This window comes from Pithys albifrons, chromosome 9 (genome assembly GCF_047495875.1).
Source record: "Pithys albifrons albifrons isolate INPA30051 chromosome 9, PitAlb_v1, whole genome shotgun sequence".
NCBI classification, from domain to species: domain Eukaryota; kingdom Metazoa; phylum Chordata; class Aves; order Passeriformes; family Thamnophilidae; genus Pithys; species Pithys albifrons.
Window position 1 is genome coordinate 16,359,693 of NC_092466.1, and position 25,457 is coordinate 16,385,149.

Here is a 25,457-nt window from a genome sequence, read left to right on the forward strand (position 1 = left end):
AAAAGTGCTTAAATGACAGATCCACTTTTTTTTGGATAACAACAGAGTGGCTGACATGGCTTGTTACAAAAATGCAAGGTGGTCCAATAATGCCCTGAAGAGGTCTGCCAGCATTTGGTGTTACTTCACGGCTTCATTAATATGCTGTGGCTTGTCTGGGACTCTGCAGGCAAACTTAAAAATATGATCAATATTTAAAATTATCTTGACAACCTGGAATAATGACACACAATAAAATGAGATGTCACACACATATATGCAAAACTCTAGGAAAATCAGCTGCACACATATAGACTAGAATTACTGGAGTTTTTTGTGGAAAAGGGAGGCCAAAGAATAAAGTCACTTATAGTGTCTTTAGTGTCTTGATATCCCCTTAAGATATCTCCTAATTCTCTGTTTCTTCATGCAAGGAAGGGAAAGGGCAAAGGGCCTGAAAATAAAAGACAGAAAAAGAACAGATGATTCCCGAGATGAATACATAGATCCATAGATATTAGCAAAGTAACTTTTCTCCGTGGAGGTAAACTGCAGGTCAAAGGTTGGATAATTCTGTTACAGACCATTGTTGGGAATACAAAATCCTCTGAATTAGATTATTATTTAAAAGGTAGTTGACCAAAAGACTGAAACCTAGTGAAATATGTATGGAACTCAATAGATTGCCAAACACAAAACGTGAGATAGCTGATGAAATACTGAATATCTTAGGCTGCATCTAAAATGGCAAGGATGATGTATTTTGAAATGTCACAAATAGTCCCTTATTTTTTGTTTCTCCAGACCAACGTACCTTGACTGAGGTCCCTACCCCCTACCTGCTTATCCCTCAGATGAAAGCAAGAATGTGATTTGCTCTGAACCTGACACGAGCACAATTTAGATACACCTTTGTATATATAAGCTAGTGCTGGAACCATGGGGAATATTACTGTTTAAGATTTCACAGTGTTTAATAGTCAAACTAGTTGAAAATCTGAATGTGGAAAGCAAACGATGAAAGTTACCATGAGACAGCAGAGTTTGTGATTCAAAGGAAGGAAAGGGATGAAAGAAGCAGAATAACAACACTGGGCTTTAAAAAAGCAAATTTCAACAATCTCAAAGAATTAGTACACAAGGTTGTGGGGAAGGAATTGTAAGGCAAAGAAAAACTGAAGAGAGCTGAGTGTTTCTAAAAAGAGGTTTCTGAAACAGGCCTTATCTTAACAACAGCCTATCCTTATGCAAAGGAAAGAAAACTGTTAAGAGAACCATGGCTACATTAAGGGCTCATCGGTAACCTGAAAAAAATATGCTGAGAAAAAGTAGGAACAAGAAGACTGCATTGTTAAGAACAAATATAAAAGAACAGTGCAGCAGGTTAGGAACAAAACTGAACAGACAAAATGCTTTTGTTAGCAAGAGAAAAGCAAAACAATAAAAACGGATTTTTAAATATTTTTCTATTATAGAATAAGAGCTCTCTGCTTACCAGGGGAGGTGAGTAAGTATGAGATGGTGCAAATGCCTGAAGTCCCTGCTGTTTCACTGCTTACCCGCTAAACAATGCCGATCATCATCAAAGTTAATCAGTAATGCAGGTCAGAATGGGAGGCTTATCCAGTTAATTAAATGTATTATTAACTTCCAATTAAATCTGTTATATAATAATGAGGAAAACTGAAATAATCTTGGAACTACTGTATTTTTTATTAAGGTGAGTTCCCAGAGAACCAGAAAACAATATTACTTTTTAGAAGTGGGCAAGAGCACAGGAATGAGTGGAAAGGTGAGGTGAGAGAATGACAGAGAATCAGCCAAACTTTGATACTAGAAGACTTAGTGAAAAAGCTGTCTCAGAATCTGTAAGCATAGGGACTAATTTAAAAGGTTGACATGCCTTTGGCCATGGAGTAATTTTTAAATAGTCTAGTGGTCTCCTTTGTCAAGGCAAGTGTTGCAACAGATCAAACCAGTATGCTGAAGTCAATAAATGCCTTAGCAACAGATTGTCCTGACCTGATTATATATAAGGTTGCTAAGATTCAGATGATGGGACTCTTAAGGTGAATACACAGCTAGTTAATACATCATTTCAAAGGGTAATTACCAGCGTTTGTTACATTATGAAAGTAAATTTAGTGAGGGTAGGACTACCCATATGAGTGAAAAGTAAGTGCAGATCCCTCAGGGAACAAGGCACAATACTAATACGTAAAAGCTTTGGTGTTAAGAAAAGTGTAGCATTCTCACAGTGAGAATCCTGCGACCCCAGTGCTAATCAGGTGACGACCCAGTGCAGTGGAGCCCTGCTCAAGGGTGAAGCTCAAGTGAAAGCACTGCAAGAAGTGAGTAATGAAACCTGTGCTGATCAACATTTCGTCCATATGCAATGTCCTGATTTGCTCATTAGCTAACCCAGCTAATGCAGATGCTGTCTGAATTCCAGGGTTCATAGATGGCCTGCAGCTTGGCAGCCATGCAGATGGGGGGAAGCAAACTATCCTGGCTAACTGTGTTGAGGTAAGACATGCTTGGTTCTCAACACACTCAGAAGCAAACTATCAGAGGTTACAGTAAGAACAAGATAAGACCTGCTTGGGAGTCTACACGCTCCAATGAGGGAGGCAAACTATCCAGGGTTGCCATAACAAACTCTTCTCACACTGTATTCTGCATTATTATGTGTAGGACTCAGATCATTTGTGTCTGTGAATTTTACTGTTGAAATACAAGGTGGGATGGAAAGCACACTTACACAACATCGATTGAAGAAACTCACAATAATCATGCTAACAGTTTAAGCTTTGTCTTACATTTTTGAAGGATAAATATTACATGAAAAATAACTAGAGCTTCAGAAAAAATCTCTGGGGACCCTAATGAATCACAAGCTGAATGTTAATCTATGTATACAGTTTTCAAAAAGGAAAAGAAAGGGGGGAGCAGTGGGAAACCTGAGGTGTGCTACACAAGAGCTATATATGATAGAATGCAATTATTTTGCTCTGTTTGGCCTATTAAAGGATCAGCAGGAATACTTCACCATTTAGGCACTGCACCCAAGACATATACAGGCAAAATTAAAAAATAGAGGATCACAATAAAGACATGTTTAGAAATATAACATGAGACAGAAAGAATTTGACTTATATAGACAAGATTAGATTGAGCCAGAACAGTGAATGTGAAATGTTGCTGTAAAAAGTTGTAGTAGCTGCAGAGTGAGGGGGTTTTTTCATGTTTTGTGAAGCTTAAGCAGTATTGAACTTCAAGCAAGGGTGCTTATGTTTCAGTTTTTACCTTGGAAAGCTTCGTGTAAAGCACTGGAATAACTTGCCCATCTGTAATGCACCAGTAGGATCCCTTTTCCTGTAAATTTGTAAGAACAGATAAAATAAAATGGTCATAAATGCACAGGCCCATTTTTTCCTTCCCTGTGAAGGGAGAGGGACTGAGCAGAGATCTTTAGTCCTTCTGTGTTTCTCAGTAAAATATATTGGACACACATTCAAATACTTAGCTGCAATCAGGGAATGCTATTAATTTGGTTATTAGTGCAATTGTATTCCAGTCACTGTAATTTTCAAGGTTTTATTTGCATAAATACTTCATGCTGAAAGTGGGTTTAGAGTCCAAGCCTACTATGCACATCCAGTTGTTGGGGGAGTCATTTTAACTGCTTAGACCTGAGTCTCTATCCCTGGAGTGTTCAGGTGTACATGTGGCACTTAGGGACATGGTTTAATAGTGGACTTGACAGTGCTGGGGTAATGGCTGGGCTCGATGATCTTAGAGGTTTTTCCCAACCTAAATGGTTTTCTGATTCTGTCACTGCCTCAGCTACATTTCTACATCTTCCCTTCCTTTATGTAGCAGTTTCCTGGATGTGAAGTCTTAATATAACCAGGAGATGGCAGAAGAGACCCATTGCAATCTCTTAGATGATGTACGGGCCGCACTGTGAGCAAAGGTATCGTGAAAAACAATCGGTCTTCCAGATGTCTGCCTAAAATCTGCCCATTAGAAACATGCAAACACAAAATGGCAGGGGTTTGTTTATATTCCGTTTTAAAACGAGCATGTGTTTGCATTCAGCGTTCAGCTGCTTCCTTTAATCTTTTAGAGAACTTGTACACACAGCTTCCTAATTTTAAATCTTAATTACCCCCATCCATGTGTAATGCACTCATTACTGCAAAACCTGGCTAAAGAAGTACACTGCATTGCTCGGAGGAAACGCGGACGTCAAACTGCAGGTTACAGGGGCAGCGTTAAGCATCTTACCTAACTACGTTCCTGTCCTCCCCCTCTAAGCCCAGCTTTTTGCTTATCAGTAAACGGAGAGGGGATGTCAGGACATGTTTTTGCTCCCTGTTTGGGATACGGTGAAGGCAGACTTAGTGTCATTTATGTTGTGTTGCTGCAGTTATATATCCTGCCAAAGTTAATTCTCTTCGTAACATTTGCAGGTTCTTTGATGGAAGTGACTGGAATAAAGAAAATAGGAAGAAACTGTGTATAGTGAGGAATACAGAAGGGAGAAATAACTAGAAATGAGAAATGAAGAAGAGCCTTGAAGTCAGGAAAAAAAAGTAACATTTATTTCCTTTTAATTTTAACAGACTCGTTTTGGAGCAGTACAAAGACGTGATTTATATTAGGTGCAAGTTAAGGGAAGGAAGAGTCAGTAAAACATTTTCACTGATGGGCTCAATGCATTTCAAAGCAGCATTGTATGGCATAAACCGGGATGGGCACAAAGGGTGATAGATGACCCGAGGCTGCCAGCTGTGATAGCTCATTCTCCTACTGACTGCCTCATCAGGCTCAAATGCTAACTCTAAAATCAAGAGGAAAATGATTCATTCTTTAATAGCTGGAAGTGAAAAGTTACTTTCAAGAATGATAAATGCTTTGGTCAGTATAGCTAAGTTTCCTTAGAAAGTATTTATGGAATACATAAATGTAATGGGAGATTTCTGATTTAATTCATTCTTACTTTTAACAGGTAACAGGTTGTTAAATGTAACTTTAGAAGTAACCATTCTTTTTTAAAAAAATCCTTCAGCAGACTGACAAAGGCCTTGACGTAAAATGTGAAGTTAGCCTCTCTGTTAGGTTTTGGAAAGATTTCAAGGTGTCTAAGTGTGACATTTTGTGATCTTAATCAGATTGCTAGTTTGAATGATCTGAACAATTACTGAAACCAGTGGGATTTATATGAATTTGCATATGCACCCTATAGGTGCAGCTCATATCTTTAGATAATTCATATTTTTAAAACAACGCAGATCCTAAAGCGCCTAACAATACCTATCTACTCTGGAAAATAAAACCATTTCCAAAGCCCCTTTTCATGCTGCTTCCTTTCAAAAAATAGTTTTTAAAGTCTAATTACTAGTCCAGACAGACTTAAACTAACTACAGACTTCTGAGCAATTTTGTTTGAGCAGTGTCCATGGAGATCTCTCTCCATGGCAATATGATAGCAGTGAGTGCTGAAGAAGGATTTACATTCCTGAGACTTGGATGGTTTTCCAACTATAATAGTTTGTCTACAAATAAATAAAATAATCTAGTGCTGAAGCTTGCTTCGGTACTAACAGCTGTACATGTTTTAAATGTAGTCGTGAATCATACTGAATAGGATTTTTTTTAATAAGCTTATATTTTGGTAAGGAACCATTAAAAACATAATCCATGTAAGTGTTTCCTTTTTTCATATTTGTAGCATCTCTGTGCAGAATATATATCTTTTTAAAACATCTCACTGCATAGCTGCCGGTGGCAGCCTTGTGTTAAGGAGCCATGGGAGCTCTTGGTATTTTGAGTGCTGTGTTGATTTAGATCAATTCAAAACATGACAAAACATTCAGTTTTTGTCTCTGCATTGTATCTGTTTATTCCAGGCCCTCCTGGTATTACTGCACATATGGTTTTTAAATTCCTCATGGAAAAGTAGCTCTTGATCTGTCAAAGAGGAAAGATTATAATAATTGATAATAAAGACTTTGCTTAGAGGCCATTTGTAATGCTTTTAGTAATCACTCCTAAAGAGTGATTACTCAGAAATGGGTTAACACATCAGGGCAAAGACTGTGTGAATTGTATAGCAGATGCCAGCATCTCTGGGCAGGCCTTCCTGAAAAATATACATGTCCACAGATGAACACACATCCTCCTGTGCCTATTTTTTACATTTTGAGTTCCATCACCACCTAGCTATTCCCAAGGATAGCAAATTCACTCTATTCATTCTCCCAGAACCCTCTGCTTTTATAGTAAAGGGTCATCTGCTGGTCCAAAATGACAGTCTCTTCTGTTTGTCTTGTGTACCCCCGCTGCAGCAAAGCCAAGTGGTGGCAGTTTTCCCCAGTACTTATAGGGAACCCAAAGCACTTGGTAACTAACCCCCCACTACTCTCTTTTCAGTTCCTCCATAGCTTTAGTGTGTGTGGCTTGGCTTCGCGAACGAAGATTTGGGAAGGGCTGTCCCCTTGTGGGTGTGCCCTTCCAGCCTGTGCAGTGGATTTTAGGTGAGGCTCAGCGTGCGCAGAACTGGCCCCACCGTTTAAGTCCTGAGGTTCATCTGGCACGGCCGAGCGAGCTTGGACAGTGCCAGTGAAGTTCCTCAGGACTAGAACCTACAGCACCCGGCATTTCCCAGGAGGTCTCCCATCCAAGTACTAATCCGGGGCTGACCCTGCTTAACTTCCGAGATCTGGCGGGATAGCTTTAGTAGGAAGGGGATATCTCAGCACAATCATGTCCCTCTGCAGGTCTCTCAGCTGGTTTACTAGGGCAGAGATGAGCTTTGGGCTGAACGACGTGGAGCAGCAATTAATTCTCAGAGGCTGAGCTGTTATGCCAAAATATTTCTATTGTCAACTACCTACTAGGCATCCAGGTAGGACTAGGTAGTTCTGCAGAACCTACTCAGCATGAGACCATTGTTGTGTGTACACATTTCTGTAAAGCTGAAGGGGAAGGTGCTGACTCCAAAAGAAGGCAGCTGTGTATTCTACGAACATCTGCATAAAGTATTGCTGTTATCTGAGGTAAATGGATCTTCAGACTCCTGCTAGTGGCAATCATGTTGGTATGTCTGAGCTCTTTGTCTCTGCCACCCTATAGCAGCAGAGTAAAAGCCATTGCTCTACTCTGACAAATTCAATTAGCATGAACAGGTTTTCATCTCAGTAATACCACTGGATTTTAAACATGGAATTTCTGAATCACAGTTTAGCAGGAGGTTTTCAAACAAGCAACTAATGAATAACAGAAATAGAAAGAAGGCAGCTTAAGAATTTTAGATAAAATTAAACCAGCAGCTGTTAAATATTGTAGCAGTCATTACATTCAGAAGTCATCTGCCATCTATCCAGGATACTTACACATTTTATGTGTAATGAAAATGAGATTTGGTTTAACCTTGTCACAACATGATCAATTTGTGTCTGTGGGAGCTCAGCATATGACACTATCTTTCTGCAGGGCCATTTTTTCAATACAATGCAATTAATAAACAGTGTATAAAGATGTCATTTGCAGCACAGATGGTAAAAATATTTCAAAATCTCTAAAGGCAGATGTATCAGTGCATGCTAAAACTCAGGATTTTCTGTTTTCTAGAGCTCCATCATAGGTCATGTATTCTTTTTCTCCTACCCAACAGCTTGCAAAGTGTCTTTAGTTGTTGACATAATAGAGATAGGCTATTCTCTATCTTAAAAATATTTGTATAGAGATATGTAAGTATATAACATATATAAGAATGTAAGCACGCAAGTATATTATTTACAGTTATATATAATATTTTGCAGGGACTAAGAATGGAAATAAATCTGGGTACATGGGATACATTTATCTCATTGGAGTGGGATTTTGCCCTATCTATGATGCAGAATGCTGTTAAAGTAATCAAATACAGCTTAATTGTTAAATACAGCTGACTCAGGGGACTTGTCATTTAGTGATTCAGTGAACAGAACAGATTCCTGTTAAGTCTCCTCTCTATATCCTGTCTGCTTGGTCTGCTCTGTGAAATATGTTGCTGCCAGAATTGTCTAATACTCAGAGGTTCTGATATTTTAAAGCATTGCCTCAGGTTTGTGGTGGGGGTAGTCTTCACATTTACCTAATGAAAAGAATAGTTAAGGAAGAACCTGTGCTTGAAATATTCGAGGTGAGGAGGGGGAAGGAGGTGTGTGGGAGGGTGTGTTATAAAACAGAGGAAATTTAAAAGCAGTCTTGTACAATCTGGTCTCTAGTAAACATTCTAAACTTTCCATTGTTAATCAGAAAACGCTTGGGAAGGATATAGAGTTGAGGTTTCAAGTAATTAGACATCAAACAGTTTCATGCGGGGCAGGGTGGAACCCACAAATATAGATATGTGTATATATGCCCTACAGGGCTTTGTTCATGCTAGAGATGTTTGTGGACTTCTTTAAGCAGATAACACATGCGGGAGACGTTAATGCTTGAATGTTTATTTAGACATTTTTACACCAGTTCCCTCAGTTTCCTCCAGGTAGCTTGTTTAGTGGGCTTAGGCTGCTGCTGCAGTGCCTGCTGCAACGTCAATCTCCACCTACACAGGTCAGAAACAAAGGGCTCCAGGAGGGCTCTGGTCATGCATGGTTGTGGTTCTAAATTGGTTATTAGACACTTTTAAATAAAGGTGACAATCATGTTTGTATTTTTGGTTGGTTAGAGACAAACTCTTGAACACTGTCATCACTGCTAGAGCAGAGCAGGACTCCAAGTATGCCATGAGAGTGAACAATCAATGAGAGACAGAGCTTAAAAGGAGTTCACAAGTTAAACTTGAATATGATTCAATGAAACAATTTTCTGATGAACAAAAAACTGTAGAATTTCATGATGAATGGATTTAGCAGCTAGCTATATCTGGAGTGGACAAGAGGTTGAAATTTTGGTTTTAGGAAAACAGACAAAGGGTTTGAATAAAGCTTTTTACTGGATTAATGTAAAGAAAAACATGTATCTTTGTAAGATTAAAATTGAATACATTGGAAGATTTAGACAAACTGAGTCGGAGGGTTTCAGTCTTCAAACCTCTGCCTCACTGACAGTCTTAAGAAATGCTTAGAAGCATTGTTACAGTAAGTGTTACCACAAAGTGATATGCTGAGAAACGTATCAAGAGTGGCAGAATAACAGGGCCAGTCACAAAGTAAACGGACAGTAGAGCACTGGGTTTGTGTGCAGGTGGTAGAGGTGAGTGTAAAGCAGAAAGCAATAAGGACAGACAAACCTGACACGCAATCATGATTTTTGAAAGCAGACTGATACCAAGGAGGAGTGTGATAGGAGTTATCAATAATGTGGAATTTCCACTCTGTTCTTGCACAAGAAGGAGGGAAGGATGAAAAGGGAAGGGAATTCATTGTTACCCTGCAGTGGAAAACTGCCCATAAAGCACCAGGACCCTTTTGTCAATATACTACAGAGGCATTACCGCAGCAGCCAAATGTTCTGTTGCAAGCAAAACCCAGAGATGAACGGGAACACTTCTGAAAGACACGTATAGGTAATAAAAGGAAAGACAGGGAGAGTAAAATAGCAAAGAAGCCTGTGTGACCTGCAGAGCTGCAAGAGATCTGGGAGGGAAGAGAGGAATTCTGTAACCTCAGCAGAATATTAATTCTAAGCCAATAATTGTAGTTTTCTGATTCTTTAGGCCACAAACCCTACTTTTATATAATCCACCATAAACCTGTCTATTCGTACAACCCAATGACCTTGACATTTGTCTTTTTCTGTTTCACAACCTTCTCCAAACTCCTCAGCCTGTGCCTGTTCTTATAACCTGATGATGCAGTCCCGGAGAATGCCGTGAGTGATTTTCTCCACTTGCCTGCCTCAGGCTGTCTCGAAAACAGTGCTCAGCTAGAGAGGAGTAGGCTTGAGAAGAACCCTTTAAACAGTGGATCTGGTGCTTGAAAAGGAAAGAAAAAGCAAACCCCAGGGAAAGGGAGAACGGAAACAGCAGCAGCGTCTCCTCTCCCGCCAGCGGCCGGGGATGCTGGTCCCCGTGCGCTCCCCCGGGGATACATTCCCCAGTGCCGTTTGAGGCCGCTCAGCTCCATAAATGCCATTTGCATGGGGATAGGATGTAACAAGAGCTGTAAATCACTAACAGCAGAGTGAACTCCTCAGGGGCAGACACGGCGGAGCCGAGCCTCCGCGAGCTGGGGCAATGTGTGAACGGTATCTTTTGTTGGGGGGGGGACGACTGATCGCAATTAGATGACACTTATCTGGCCCTTTGATGTGTATTTACACAAACAACGTTTTCCTCCGGGAGCTGAGGTATAAAGGAGCGGCCCGTGCTCTCTGACACTCTCCTTCGCGGCATCTCCGAAACAAAGCAGGATGACTAAGGCCCCTTTCTCCGTGGAGTGGTTGTCCCAGAGCAGCCAGGCTCTCAACAGCCCCACCGAGGGCTCTCCTCACCGACCATCCTCCGCGAGGCATCGGCCCGGTTCTGGCTTCAGCCCTGGCTTGAGCGACCGGAGACGGGAGCAGTCCGCCGGCCCGCGGGCCGGGAGAAGGGGCAGGAGCAGGGAGCACGTGGCAGCCACTCCTGCTGCAGGTAACCACGGTCCCCGCGGCCAGCGGGGCATCCCGGAGCTCTCGCGCCGGGGGAGGAGGTCTGGCGGGCCTGGGCCACCCGCGTGGGCCCGGGGAGGCACCACTGCCTGGCTGCTGCCCGGAGGCGAAGGGCGCGGGCGGTTCCCTACACAGTTTTCGGACGTGGCTGACCCTTTCTTCCTTCTCCCCTGTCCCCAGGAGCAGGAAGGAGGCTGTCGGGAGCGGGGCAGCCGCCGCCAGAGGAGGGTCCCGAGTGCTCGCTTCCCGAGGAGCCCGGCGGCCGGAGCGGGCGGCGTCTCCGCACAGCGTTCAGCGCCGAGCAGATCAGCACCCTGGAGAGCTCCTTCCAGCGGCAGCAGTACCTGGGCGCCGCCGAGCGCCGGCAGCTGGCCGGCAGGATGCGCCTCTCTGAGGTGCAGGTGAGTGCGGAGGCACCGGCTGTGCCGTGGGCTTGATGAATAACGACAGCATAGTTCCAAATAACAAGATAAGTTGTAACCTCATCTTTTCTCCTGCCCACAGATCAAGACCTGGTTTCAGAACCGCCGGATGAAGCTCAAGCGGCAGCTGCAGGAGTTGAGGACGGAGTCCTTCTGCAGCCCTCCTCTCCCGTACGGACCTCAGAGTGGTGTGGTGCCCTTGCCTCTCTCATACGTGGCCCAAACACCACCTCTGCCCCGGCAAGGGGCTGCCTCCGAAGGCTTCACCTTGGCGGCTCTGCCGGCACCTGCCCTGGACCTCAGCAGCGCCTGCAGAGCACAGCCAGTTGGCTTTTGGGCCACACCCTGCTTTGTAGGGTACAGGGATCCCAGAGCTTTCTTGCTGGGTGTCTGACCCTCTGATATGGACTACGACTAAAGAGGATTTGCACTACTGACAGATATCTGGCCTGCCCCTGTCTGTAACTGCCTGGCGGAGTTATGATGCAGCACTGAACAAAATATTTGACACATGCTGGACAATCTGAATCATGGACTTCATGCCCATGCATTTATAGGCAACTGTAAAAGAGAAACAGAGTGGGACAAACACTAAAATAAATGGAATCTTGTAATAAACCTATTTTTTCCAGCTTTCATATGAGTTCCTTCCACAAGGATTGTAGAGCTATTCATCCTGCCCCAAAGGAAAGCTCCTTTTCATATAGACTTTTTATCATCTAGATTTTTTCTGCCCCTCTGCAATTTACCAAGAGTGAGTGCAAAAAAGTATGAATTTCCCCCTGCCTTCTCTAACAGGTATCTAACCCCTTCAGCTATTTCCCAGATGGGATTTTCTGTCTTGAAACTATGCTTTTAACCAAATACACCTGTTATTTAATACTGGACTTGCTATAGTAGTGGAACAGATGTTTTTATTGGAGATGCTTAAACATATTTATGTTATTTTAAGGTGTAAAAAGTTACTTTCTAAATAAATATGATAAAATATCTTCATGCTTTCATGTGTAGCTTCAGTAGATTAGTAAGGACTTCTTGCATAAGCAGATCATGGAAAGGTTATTAAAATTTCTGATGTACAAAATAATATCAACTCACATGCAAGTAATGGGGTATGAGGGTGAGATCAAAAGAAATTTAACATTCCAATGCTGTTCTTCCATAAGTAACAGTAAAATTCCTTCCCACTGTGCTATGCACTTTAAAATTTGAATAATGTTCTAGTAAATTTATGATCAAAATGGCCTGATTTCAGGCCAGAGAAAGGGCTCTGAGAAGTGATCCTTGACTCATGTAAGTTGACATAAATCAAAGTCAATTGTCAACTAATATGAAAAGAGCAATAAAAATTTCCATCACTTTAGAGGTGATCTCGGGGGTTATTGGAAGATTTCCGGCACACTTGTAATCTGGGTTCCTGTAATGAATGGTCTGAAGGTTCTCTGTCGGTATCCTTGAACACACCTACTTCCTTTTGTATAAAGGGGGCCAATCTGCCACTTGAGTACACTTGCCTGGTAAAAAGCAACATTACGTGCCGCTGTGGACAGTGGGCTTTTGTAGGCGTATTTGGAGGTCTCCTTAATTATTTTATAATCTATGATGTATTTTTCTGACCTTTTGAGATCTTAGTATTTATTTGCAATTGCACAAACTATATGTCTAATGCAAGATTTCAGCTAAATAAAAAGAAGGACTCGAGTATTACTAAAAGGTTATATTGATTCGAAGAAATCTCTCAGACTCTCAAATGTTATTAGGAAACTGGGATGTTTCCAGAAAGCTCTGAAATGGTGAATATTTTCCTCAGCTTTAAAGCAGTAATGTTTAAAATAACAAAACAGTCAAGACCAATAAATACATGAAAGTGTTAAACGTGAAAGACTCGATGTGGCTATGCCGTTTTCAAGAGGATAGCTGAAGAATTGGGTGTTTCCTCTATAATCCTGCACGGCCACACTGGATAGAGAACCCCGCCTCTCCTCCAAATGCTCTGCTCACCCGCTACAAAAATAGCCCCTCGTGCTGTCAGAGGCCAGAGTGGCGGGCTGGGGGGCTGAGGAGCGGGGGCCAGGGGCAGGGAGCACCCTCGGAGGGCACCGGCCGGGACCGGCACTGCCCGCAGCGTTGCGGGAGCGCTCCAGCCCCGGACCAAATGGAGGGAGAGTGAAAGGGAAGGGGGGACGAGCAGCACCGCAGCTGGGCCTGGGGAAAGTGAGAGACAGATGAAAGGCCTCAGGAGGGAAGAGAGAGAACAAAGTGCTCCCACCTGCGGAGGGGAACGTTTCCGTGGGGACAGGGTTTGTGCGGGGGAGGAGGGTGTCGTCGCCTCCTCAACCTAAGGGTAATAAGGGAAAGGCAGGAGCACACCGGGTCGGGTCCTCAGATATTCCCAGTGAGACATCTTTCCGGGCCCTGGGTTGCATCCGCCCGTTCCCGAGCTCGGCTCGACCAAGGTCCAGCGATGGTCGGGGTGGGAGAACAGTTTCTCCTCCATGCAAAGGTTTAGAGCAAGGCAGACACAACGGGGGCTGCCCCGACCAACATTCAGTGCTGCGATCCTTGCCGTGATTTAAGCCCACGAGGCTGGTGGGGACCACGCAGGGACAAGCGGGACTGTGGGGCCGAGCGGCACCGGTCACGGGGCTGTCTCGGAGGTGGGGGTTCTGTCTGTGGGGTGGGTGCGTGCGGCTTCCCGTGATCTGGCTGAGGCTGGCGGGTTTCGTGCCAGGGGCGAGGACTGGTTAGTGGGACTAGCGGAGCGACCTATTCTGGACGTACTGAGCTGCGGAACGGCGGGAGAGGCAAAAGCCGGTCTCTGAAAGAGTGCTAATGGATACTTAACATAATGACTCCTTGGCCACATGTATACTTAGCAAGCACACGAAATGCCTTGCCAGTGTTTTGGCAGCGTTAGCTTGCAAATACTTCTCCGCTTCCCGACAATTGCTCAAATGAACGCGAGAGGTGATGCTCACTTGGCTGAGTGCCTAGTAGTAGCAGATTCCTCAGAATATCTATATAATAATTCATCTTCTACCTGCAAAAGTCTGCTTTCTCTAGATGGTAACTACATTCCAGTGGTCTAGAAAACTGTGTGTGACATCATTTCGTTTTTGCTAAAGCGGTCCAATTCTGGCACTAAAACGTGAATGCAAGTTTTTCCTTTTATCTGTGAGAAAGAAACTCGGACTTCATGGTTTATTTCTGCTTCTCATCCACTGTGTTTTATTCCTAGCAGCAGTAAAGGGGCACTAGTACCACTGCCGGCCCCCTGCAGGCTGGCAGCCCGGGCAGCTGGCAGATCGGAGCAGCCCGGGTTCTGCTCCGGCACCGCACCCGCCGAACGCCTCCGTAGCCACCCCCTGGGGAGCCCCACCAGGGCGGCGCGGGGAGCACCCTCCTTCTTTGTGTCGCCTCAGTTACCGGAATGCTCTCCGGCAGGACCAACCCGTGTTGGCAACTCAGCTACAAACGGGGAGAGGAGAAAAAAAAATGGGGGGGGGGGGAGGGAAGCCGAGTCGATTAGGTGGGGAGGAGCCGCTTAATGCTCGTGGGACGAAACTGTCAGAACCCGCGGCCCGGGGGTTCTGCGAAGAGGCTGTATAATCTGGACACTGGGCTCTCAGGGGAGGAAAAGAGAATGGGAGGGGGGAACTTGCCAGAGCGCTAACTTCAAAGGCTTTCTCCCCTGCAGTGCTTGAGCGGAGGGGGGAAACCTGATTGAATTAGCACCGCGGGTGGGGGACCCGCCGGCAGCCGCGCTCGGTACCTCCCGTCCCAGTTTCACTAGAGCAGCCATCCGAGAATAGAAAATAGGGTCAGGATATATTACCACACCCACCCACAACCCTACCACACCCCCTGCCCCCCCCTCCGGCCCCGTCCCGCAGCTCCCCAGACACGGTGGAGCCACTCTTTAAAAACGAGGTGAAGTTATTCGGTGTTGTGTGCTAATCGAGAGAGATCTCGCACTGTCAGGCCATTACATCTAATTGCTGCCCATTATCTCTTTCTTTGATACGCAATTAGGTGACAATTAACTTGATAAATCCCACTGAAGAGGAGGGAGAAGTAAAGAGGAGAGACCTATTGGTCTTGATGTGTTCCTTGTGTTAATTTTATTACTTTTCCTTTATAGTTGTCTCTTAAACTCCTAGGCTTCGACCTAGTGTTATCCGGTAACAGTACCTAGTAGGGAGCTAATCCTAGAGTATTTTTGGTATTCAGGTAGGTTAAGTGCTTTAGCTCTTATTTCAGCTCTTAGTTATTCTGCCTGGACAATTCTAAACAACTGTGGAGGTGTCACAAGTCCTCAGGCAACGTGGCAAAGGCGTGCATAGAAATTCAAGTAGTAGTTTTATTTCTAGCTAACTTGTAGTTAACTTATCTAGGCACTTTGTCCACTGGTTCTGCAACGAACAGAAATATCTCTCTGGCAATTTTTTTTTAATGCAAAGTGGGAGTTTGCTCCCACAGTCGCTGAATAGGAGGAATATCTGGGCTTGCAGCGTGTGAGCCAGGAGGGAAGAAGCTGCCGGGTGTGTCAATAGCATTTGTCATTTATTGTGTGTTAGCTCGCATTGTTCCCGTGGGCAAAGGAGCGGCAGGGTGATGGCACTGTTAGTGTTCACAGGTACTTCAAACAAAAAAGCATCTATTCCGAAACAATCGATCTCGTTGATGCCTAATTGACTATCTAATAGCACCTATCAGGACCATCAAAGGAGGCGCTGAATAACCGAGTTAGCATTTCCAAAGGCGAGCAGTGACGGGTACAAAGAGCCATCAACTGTCCCACCGGCCGGGAGCCTGGGCCCTGTGGCTGCCTATGGACCTGGGATTCCTCTGGCCCCGTCTGGAGCAAGGCAAAACATCTTGTCTGCACTTTTAGCCATGTTAAAACCTCGTTCCCTACAGTAAGTGAGCTTGCTTACTTCTGAGGGGCTGCCACACTTGCTCAGGCTCTCTCGTCCTGCCCGTTTGTGCAATTAAACATATTTTTTGGGGGAATTGAGTGCTGGCTTGTTGGACTGGGGGTTTTTTCCCCTGGGTGGGGCGGATGGCATTGAAGTTTTTCTTACTGCATCATCTATCATTCCCACTTCTTGAGTTTTGTCAAGAAGATATTGGAAAACCTAGGCTTTTTAGAAAAATAAATGAGATCTGCCTATGATTAAGCCAGTAGGTTTGTAGCCCATCAGGTCCCGGATCTGCCGGCATAGTACATCAGCTCTTAATCTATGATAAATGCTATCATAGTTCACTCAGTATACTTACTGTTTGGGGTTTTGGTGCCTTTTTTTTTTTTGTCATATACTATGTACCAACCTAGGTAGCAGAAGGAAAGTTTGAAACATGAAGATTTGCACAAATATGCTAGCAATTATTTCTCTTGAGAAGGACTATTCTTCTGTTTGCTAAATGTGGCCATCTTTTTCTTATGTTTTCATGCAAGATCACTGTGATTGTATGTTGAAGGCCTTGGCACACCAGCAGCCTTCCTGGGCCCTCTCAGTATTTCAGTCTCTAGAAAGGGGTGAGCTTTTAGTATCTGGTGCAGGAGGTGCTGCTGCCTGGACAATGGGCTGGACTTTCCCTACCTTCATGGTGTAGAGCTGCTGCAGCCCCGCCTGTTCTCATAGCCTTATACTCCGTATGTGGACAAAGCTCCAGATGAAATATTCGCATGCATACCAGTGAGATAAATCTACCATTTGCCCTTACAAGTCTTGTAGTGCTCACATGAAAAGAACACTGTCCTGATGACCTTAGCTGTAATTATCACATCCTGGCATTAATCACTGCACCTAAATTTCAGGATACCATACTCAGTTACAAGTGTACAGAAGTTACCAGTAAATTTCTTAAAGCAGTAAACATGTTTCTTATGTTTGTAAGGGTTACATACAAATGCAAAAGATTAAATATTTTGAAATGTGATTTGGAGAAATGGATCCACAATGTTCTGAATATAAAGCATGTAAGAAAAATACATATATTTTGCAATATAATACAGTATTCTAAAGTTCTGAGTGTACAGAATTCTATATGAAGAGACACAATTTCCCCTAAAACTTAGATTTCTTTTTGATCATGGTTATATATGACATCAATCAAATGCTTTCAAAATATCAAGTGATACAAAAGAAATTAAATTTGTCTCTCTTATGAGCACTGTATTTCTGCAAGATGAGGGGAAGATTTAACTGCAGCTGCAGGGCCTCTATCCACCCAGGGTCCAGGGTCATTAAAGTTTTCAAGTTTCTCAAGCTGTCACCTCTTCCTGATGGGAGCTACAATAGTCACATAACACCTTTCACACTTCTCCCATCTGTTCCAGGGTTTTGTGGTCCACAGATGCAGCTACATTCATCCGGAGTGGGAGGATCCTATAGCTGGGTATAAATATCTTCCTAAACAGGTAATTCAGATGGGAGTCTAATAAGAAACAATCAGTTTTCATTGACTTTCAGCAAACAGCAGATGAGGTCAGCTGCTTTTCTGTGTTCTCAGCCAAGTGAGAAGGGGAAATGACAACAGGTCTTCAGAGTTAATAATAGTTTCCTTCTATAAGACACGTAATGTATGAATGCCAATGTTGGTCTCTTTGGGCACTGCACTGAATGACTATCTCATGTCTAGTTTAATTTTGGCAGCTGGGAATGAAGTGTCTCTCCCTAGATGGTGGTCACTGGGTGTCTCTGTGTCCTGGTGAGGGGACTGCAGGGCACAGGTGATTCAAGGCTGCCTGGCTTGGCATAGCTTTCTTCTGCTGCAGAAACGGTGGCGAAGGCTGTCCTGGTGGAAGCAGCAGGGACACGCTTCTTGCTGTACGTGCTCACTTTAGGAGCTCCTGAATCCCAGTGGTTTTCAGGTATTACCTCTAAACTTGTTTTTGATGAGGCAGTCAGGCTGTGCAGATAATGCACGCTGCTTTGCAAAGGACAACTTGCTGAGGATGAGTTTATATGTGGCAAAGCATGAGTTTCTCTCCTTGGATTTACCCACACATGAGGTTATTCAGAAATGGTTGTTCTGAAATAAGATGGACATAGTGAGTATAATGGAGCATTTGCTTCAGAAAAAAAAGGGGCCATATACAGGTGGAATAGTTCAGGAATAGTTATTAGATCCTGAAGTTATTAAAATTAATGTTCAGGCACTTAGTTCTCTTAGGGAACAGTGAGTGACCTATTCCTGCTTGACTGAAACGTGCCTAGGGTTTAAATGTTCCCCTGTTATGGTGGTTTTGTTTGCGACAGTGGCACCCAGAGGTATATGGTTCTGACCCGGCGAGGGGACGCTTGGTCTCCAGCTGTATTCAGCTGTTTGGATGTTTTCGCTGGCTCGTGCATACCAGCCAAAATGCTCATCTTGTGCCAGCATTAAGCAAACCTCCGTTAGTGGCTGTGCCCAGCACCCCTCAACGAGCAGGGCAAACTCTCTCTTGGGCTTGTGCCGAGGCAAGAACAGCCTCTCCCAGCTCTGCCTTTAGGGGCTGGTGTTGCAAGGAAAACTCCAGGAGGAATCCAGCTCCTGGGCTGTGGGCTTGGTAAGGTCTTTGCATTGCTCTGGTGTCTGGGCTTTATCCCTCCCTTGGGGCTAGTGTGGGGATAAGCCGCCTTTGTCGGGTCGGGAGGGGTCGATAATGTACTGTCCATGCCCGCAGCCATGGAGTTACGAGAACACTTGAGACAATGAAAATGGGTAGCAGAATATGATTTTTTCCCCAAAAAATGGCTTTTTATAATAAACTGGGAAGTTGGTTTGGTTGGGGTTTGGTATGGGAACCTAGATTATTGCTGTTTTTTAGAAAGAAACAAGCTTCTGCCCTGTTAGATCCAGGTTTATGGTGCCCACTCGTCTGGGTCGTGAGGATTTTGGAATCCCCATTGAAATTAAGGTCCTGCCAAGTTCAATTAGGCATTTACAGGAATGGCGATCCCTGCGACTTATCTTTAGAAAGCATCAAGGGTTAGAATATGTGTTATTCAGGTATGGCTACGGCCAGTGCAGTTATGGTCGGTGCAGTTTTCCACGGATGTAACTAAAAGCCCGATGGAAAGTGAACATAAGAAAAGCCCGAAAATGGGGCTGCCAAGATGCTCCTTTGCCCAACCAAGTTTTGCTGGAGGGTTTGGTGTCCTCCCTGCATTACGAGGGCATCGTCCTTCTCCAGAAGCGACTTGTGGATTGGGATAGTATGAAGTTGATGAGGTGCGAGCTCCGCTGCTCACTTGGAGCTTTGATCACTAAACGATTCGGGAGATGGGTTGCTTTCTGGCTAGACAGACGGCGCCAAGTTCAAGCTGAGAAGGCCCGCAGCCCTGCTAACCCCCAGCCTGGCTCTGGTCCCCGGGAGTGAGGGCTTAGCCTGGGGAATAGAGACTTCTTGATAGCGGCCTCCCAGGGCTTCTCCCGGGGAGGCCGGTCTCTGCACCCCCTCGGAGGTGCAGTACCCGACGCTGGGGTTGGCAGGCCCTGCCCAAATTTCGTTATCCCTCATCCCGGTCCCAATGGCCATCTCGGGGCTCGTTTTGGGCATCAGTCCAATGTGAGACCCAGTGACTGAAAACGGAGCAGCTAAAATCGCACAGTTGCCGGCACCGACGGTGTCTTTAAACGCCCGTTTTTGGGGCTGGACCTGCCCGGGCCCCGCTCTCCAGGGGAGACGGTCAGGTTTGCACTTCAAGGGGGTCTCCCTGGCCCCACAGACACGCTGGAGCCAGGGGCTGTAGACATTTGCCAGACGTGTGAACTTTCTTCCTCGCTGGTAGCTGTTATCTCTGCTCGATTCCCACTTTGATGTGGGTTCACACTTACAAACTACCCGCCAGGGATAGGAGCGCCCATATAAGAGCGGGCCGAGTCCGACGATCACCCAGCACCTCACCGCCATGAGCCAGGTCCAAATCGCTTCGGCAGAGACCAAGCCCCACGGGGTCAGGCCCCACATCTGCTGCGCGCCCCCTCCCCGCGCCCCCACCTCGCTGGGCAGTGCGCGACTCCTGGTCAGAGCCAAGCCCCGACGGGGCGACCCGCAGCCGAGCCAGCCCGCAGACAGCGAGCCCTGCACGGCAGAGCGGAGCCCAGACGATCCCATGGAGACCGCCGACCCGGGCCCGTCGCAGTCAGGTGGGTGAAGAGGGGAACAGGGAGAAGGGGGGGAGCGAGCTGGGGACACACGCGGGACCTCGACCCCCGTCGTTGCAGCGAACTGTCAGGGAAGAGGGGAGGCGGAGGCACTACCCCAAGCGGGCAAGAGGCCTCACCCCCTCCCCTTCCTTCCTCCTGTGCAGCCCCCGACGGCGGCTGGCTGAGCGCTGAAGAGTCCTCCGGCTACGAGAGCGAGAGTGCGGGCGCGGACCGCTCCGCTGCGGCGGCGGCGGGCGGGACCCGCGGGCGGCAGCGGCGGGCGCGGACGGCCTTCACCTCGGAGCAGATATGCCGGCTGGAGAAAACCTTCCAGCGCCAGAAGTACCTGGGGGCCACGGAGCGGAGGAAACTGGCGGCTGCCTTGCAGCTCTCGGAGATCCAGGTGAGTCCCTCGGGAGAAGAGGATCCCTCCCGGCCCCATAGGGCAGGAGCACCCAGGGGCGGCGATTTTGCATGGGCCTTTCCTGTGATTAAGACACGTAGCGCTCTTCAGCTGCGTTTAACAGGGGCTGTGGGATCCCGCAGAGATTAACGAGTTAGGATTACTGGAAATTTGGGGCACTTTCTACCTGGAAGGCACTAAGGTTGCTTTATTTCTTAGTAAAGTAAGCTGTCCTGCATATACAGCGATTTGCTTACACCTTAGAAAGGTCATATATGGTCTTAAAGATTCAAAGTGATTAATTTAAAATCGCTGAACACAGACACACTTCTCTACATCCCGCAGGTCCTCTGCCCTCTGTCAATTCCAACTGAAGCAAAATGGTAGAAGCAGATGAGATGTAGTTGTTCATAGTTTGCATGTTACTTTTAAGCAATGTCCTTGCTTTGTCTCTTCCATCCTCTCACCACCTTCTTTTTGTTGTTCAGATCAAGACCTGGTTTCAGAACCGAAGGATGAAACTGAAGAGGCAGATCCAGGACCACCAGCACAGCCTCGTGTCTCCCGCTCCGCTCTACAGCTACCCCCCAGGAACCTCACCAGGTCTGTTTCAGGATGGTCTCCACTATCCCTTTGCTCCTCAGCATCAGAGACTCCTGCCTTTTCCACCGGTGCCTGCTGTGCAGTTCAGCTTCTCCTTTCCCAGATACGATGCATCACAAAGCACCTACAACTTCATGGCCAGTGAGCTGCCGTACTACCATCAACACTTTATTCCTCATTCCTCTTTCCATCCAGTTATTCAGAACAAAATGGACAATCAGTGCCACCCTGTATAAGCATTATAGTGAAAAAGAGAAGGGGCTGGCAGCAAAGAGGAAAACCATTGTATGCTGTAATGTATTTCATGCTCACATTCCCCTGTCTGATTTGGAAGAATATGTCTTTATTATTTTAAGTTAAATGTGAAAATGAATTATTTTATATTTTATAATTAATATTTAAAATATTGGATGCATTGTCACTTCTGCTTTTCCCCCACAGTTTATTAATTTTACGAATACTGGTAGTCTGCTCTCTTCAGTCAAAAAACTGAAGCATGCTGAAATGAAACTGGAGACAGAAATGTGACAGAAACATGTTTTTAGCAAATTTCCGATGATGCAAAGTTACTAAGTTTAGTCTGAAGTTTGTTAAGTAAACGGTTTTCATTGCACATCTCCACATACATTTCTATAAATGTGTATTTATAAATAAAATCTGAATATTACCTGTGTCAACTCCATAAAGGTATTTGTGCAATGTAAACATCAATGGTCACTTGTCCTCCTGTTTTTGGTAGTGGATTTAGATGTTTTAATACATCTTGACTTTCCTAGCTGTTGACATATGGTCTTGTTGGTAAGTGTGTTTGGTAGCCTGGACACAGGCAATCTTACCCAAGTGCATTGCACTATGCTTTTGGCTAAATGCATCCTCCAGGAGAAAGGATAAGCTGTTGGTGAGTTTCTCTTTGAATATAAATAAATTACTGCTTTACAATTCCAATTCCATCTTCCATGTGAAGCCAACAGCTGTGTTAATTACCAATACTAATTAGGTCAATGTGTCTTTAAAATTCCATAGAGAAGGCCTGATCTGTTTAATTCCTATTTAAAGTTTTACAATTGCTGAAACAATTGCTTGGCAAAAAATATTAAGAGCATAAGTGTTCAGTTCAAAGCCATATTGTCTGAATGGGATTTTAACCTGCAAATATGTCCTTTGTCTCATCACTGAATACCAAATTTAGTTGCGTATTTTGAACATTTTTATTAATTTGGGCTACTCCCTTTTAACGTGTAAAGGGTTCAAGTTTTTGCTTTAGCAATTTTTTTTTTCTAAATCCTGGGATCAGTTTTCAGTACTCTCCTAAAAGTGCTTAGATAACACTTTTTGATCTTTTAGATTTTAATGAAGTACCGTTAATTCACCTGAAAGGTCTTTTAAATACATTAAGTTGATTGCTGCATTGTAGTCTAAAATTCCTCCCTCACCCGCTAATTCAGTGAGTCGAGTTTCGATTTAATAGCCTAGGAGTTTCTCACTTGTGAAAAAATTACTTGGAAGGGGTAAAGGGAATTTTCTGCTGAAGAGTTCACAGTGACTGAGAAATGCACAGGTTGTCCCTTCAGCTGCTTAGCTCCCTCTCGGATCAGTGCTGCCCTGGTGGGGCACTGAGAAGGGGTGTGGTGGGGAAAATTCCTGCAAGTGTCTCCCAGCCTTCCCTCCTCCCCATTGTCTACCAAAGACTGATTTCAACTTTGCAGTCCTTAAGCCCCACAGCACAACTCGAAGGTGGGGAGGGTGGAATGTGGTATGGGAGGGGAGGAAGGAGGAGAGGAGATAGGGGAATGCGTAACACAAAGCTGTTGTAGGACTTTTTTCTCTCTCTTTTTTTTTTCCACTTATGAGCAAAGAAATGGAGGGCTTGGTGGGTTTTGGAGGTTCTTTTGTTGGTTTTTGGGGAGTCAGTTTATTTTGGCAGGAGGAGGGAGTGTATTGTTTTTTCCCTCCTTACAATTGCAGAGTAGTCTAACCATCACCTAGTGAGCAAGGTAGAATGGTCTGGATCAGGGAAGGAGATGTAGTCACACTTTCTGCAGCTGCTTTATGCTGATGCAAGGTCTCTTGTTTCTCATTATTCTCTTAAAGGTCTAGCTTTGCCATTTTCTATAAAGCTTGCTTTGGGACTTTAAGGAACAGCCCTGAGTCTTCCTGATAGTAAGCCTAAACAAATCCTGCAGTTTAAAATTAGGAAGGCTGTTGAAACTTTAGAGTAAATACGGAATATTTTCTTTTACAGTGTTTCAGGAAATTTGAACTGGTGAACAATTCTAATGTTTTCATAAGCAGATTTAAATTACAAGTGTGCTTGACACTGACATCAACATACATACTTCACAACTGATTCCTTAGCCTCACCTCTTTTTAAATGCATAAATGGAATACGTCCCATCAAAAAACAGGTGGAGAATATACATATAAAATATAATAATGGGCAACTTGTTCAGTTTTGCTCATAGGGTTTGCTACATTCTGTACCATTTTAATTTAAATGCATTTCCTGTAGTTCATGAATCTTTCCTTAAAAACCCACGCTCGGGTAGAATTGGACAAAGCTTTTAAGCCTGTTCTCCATTGCATGACAGTTACCATGTAAACTTCAGTGTAAACAGTACTCTGCACGATTATAAGTTATATAGCCTTCACTATGCTGTAGGAATAAAGGGACGTTTCATGTCATCCACTTCCACTTACAGTATTCTAATCAAACTTCGGGGTTTATGTTAAAGAAAATAATTCATAGAATCATCAATCTTTTTAATGTAACAAAATAAGTTTTAAATAGTTACTCATAAAGATATTTAGTGGTTTTTTTTAAATTACACGCCACATTTGACATTTTTAACAAGAAGGAAGATATGGCTGGAAACTCAGTCTTTTATGTTCAGCGGTTAGAGTCACTGCTGGAATTACAGAAGAGTAACACGACAATTTTGGGCCAGGAGGCAATAGTAAAGCTGGATTTAACAGAACTTGCTGAAGAGATTGAGCTGGAACCGAAGGTAACAAGGCAGAGTTTTGAATAGCTGGGTGAAGGCACACAGCAGAGGTAGAAACGTTGAGACTCATCCCATGAGAGTAGCTGATTGTAGTCGTATCTGGGTAACACTGATGGGACAAAAATAAGCCTGAGAATAGAGCTTCGATTCTGGCATCTTGGGTCTGACGTTTAAACTTCATGCGACGATTTTGAAACCAGGTTTTTATCTGAGAACAAGAACAAAGAACTAACCCAGTTGTCCCTTTTCCATAAAGCAATACATCCTGAAGGCAGATTTACTGTCAGAGTAGCAGAATACATTAGCAGTTAAGGGCTAATAACATCAGGGCAGAGTGATTGTTTTGGCATGAGGGGAAATCAAGCTATGAACATTCCGTGATGGCAAGACAATTAACCAGGTTTGGACCAGGGCTGTAACTCAAGACTGCCGCAGTGGGACTAAAAGAGCTGGGCACGGGTAATTCTGTTCGAAAATTCTGAAATGTATCTATCGAGTAGATACGTAACTTTGAGTGAGAAAGAATTAGCCTGAAAATTGAAGTTGTGGAGATTGTGCAAGTCTTTTTACCCCACCATGAAGTTTCACCTTTTGAATTTGCATTCACCTTTTTGAATTTGCACCTTGTCTCTGGTGGACACAGAGCTGCCGCGGACACAGCAGTGCCAGCCGAGACACGGTTGTTATCCTTGCTTAAGCCCATTTTCTGAAAGGCTCACCCGCCGCACCTGCAGGAGCTGTCACTGTCACTGCGCCCCCGTCCCAGCGGTGACCGTGAGGTGCCAACCAACTCTACCAGGACTCGTCCCCCCGCCTCGGGCGGAGGTCGAGGCGGGCCGGAGGCACCGGCGGCGCTCACCTGGCTCTGGGAGAGGTTCAGCGCTGCCGCCAGCCGCCGCTTCTCGCCGGCGCCGATGTAGCGCTGCTCGCGGAAGCTCCGCTCCAGCTCCTGCAGCTGCGCGGCCGAGAACTTGGTGCGGGGCCGCCCGGGCACGGCGCCGCCGGCCGCCTCCGCTCCGTGTCCGGGGCTGCTGCTGCGGTCCGCGGCCTCCTGGTCCCGGGACGCCTCTGTGAGGACAGAAAGGGGGTGCCTAGGGGAGCGACCCTTCCCTCCGCTGGCCCCGAACCCCGCGGGCGGTCCCGCAGCGGCGGCTGCCGCGCCCCGACGACCCGCGGGCAGTGACCGACGGGCCCAGCGGGACTCACCGGGCACCGCGGGGCTCTCCCGGCCGCCGGTGCCGCGGCTGCTCCGGGCCAACCACTCCA

The 25,457-nt window shown here is 45.2% G+C and overlaps 3 protein-coding genes across 3 annotated transcripts in view; all 3 read left to right on the forward strand.

The window, feature by feature from the left end:
• The window catches only part of KNDC1 (kinase non-catalytic C-lobe domain containing 1), a 64,283-nt gene extending 61,807 nt beyond the window's left edge, over positions 1 to 2,476 (forward strand). The window contains exon 32 of the transcript XR_011698554.1: positions 2,432 to 2,476. The gene's annotated coding sequence lies outside the window, so the exon portion shown is untranslated. The remainder of the gene's footprint in view (positions 1 to 2,431) is intronic.
• A 6,604-nt stretch (positions 2,477 to 9,080) lies between these two features.
• Positions 9,081 to 12,719, forward strand: LOC139675715 (homeobox protein vent1B-like). Its single transcript, XM_071563717.1, has 3 exons — positions 9,081 to 10,606; positions 10,804 to 11,024; positions 11,128 to 12,719. The coding sequence occupies exons 1-3, from the start codon at positions 10,387 to 10,389 to the stop codon at positions 11,437 to 11,439; spliced, it is 753 nt and encodes a 250-aa protein (XP_071419818.1). The 5' UTR covers positions 9,081 to 10,386; the 3' UTR covers positions 11,440 to 12,719.
• A 7,226-nt stretch (positions 12,720 to 19,945) lies between these two features.
• On the forward strand, positions 19,946 to 21,425 carry LOC139675843 (homeobox protein vent1-like). Its single transcript, XM_071563994.1, has 3 exons — positions 19,946 to 20,183; positions 20,348 to 20,586; positions 21,075 to 21,425. The coding sequence occupies exons 1-3, from the start codon at positions 19,946 to 19,948 to the stop codon at positions 21,423 to 21,425; spliced, it is 828 nt and encodes a 275-aa protein (XP_071420095.1).
• The last annotated feature ends 4,032 nt before the right edge of the window (positions 21,426 to 25,457 follow it).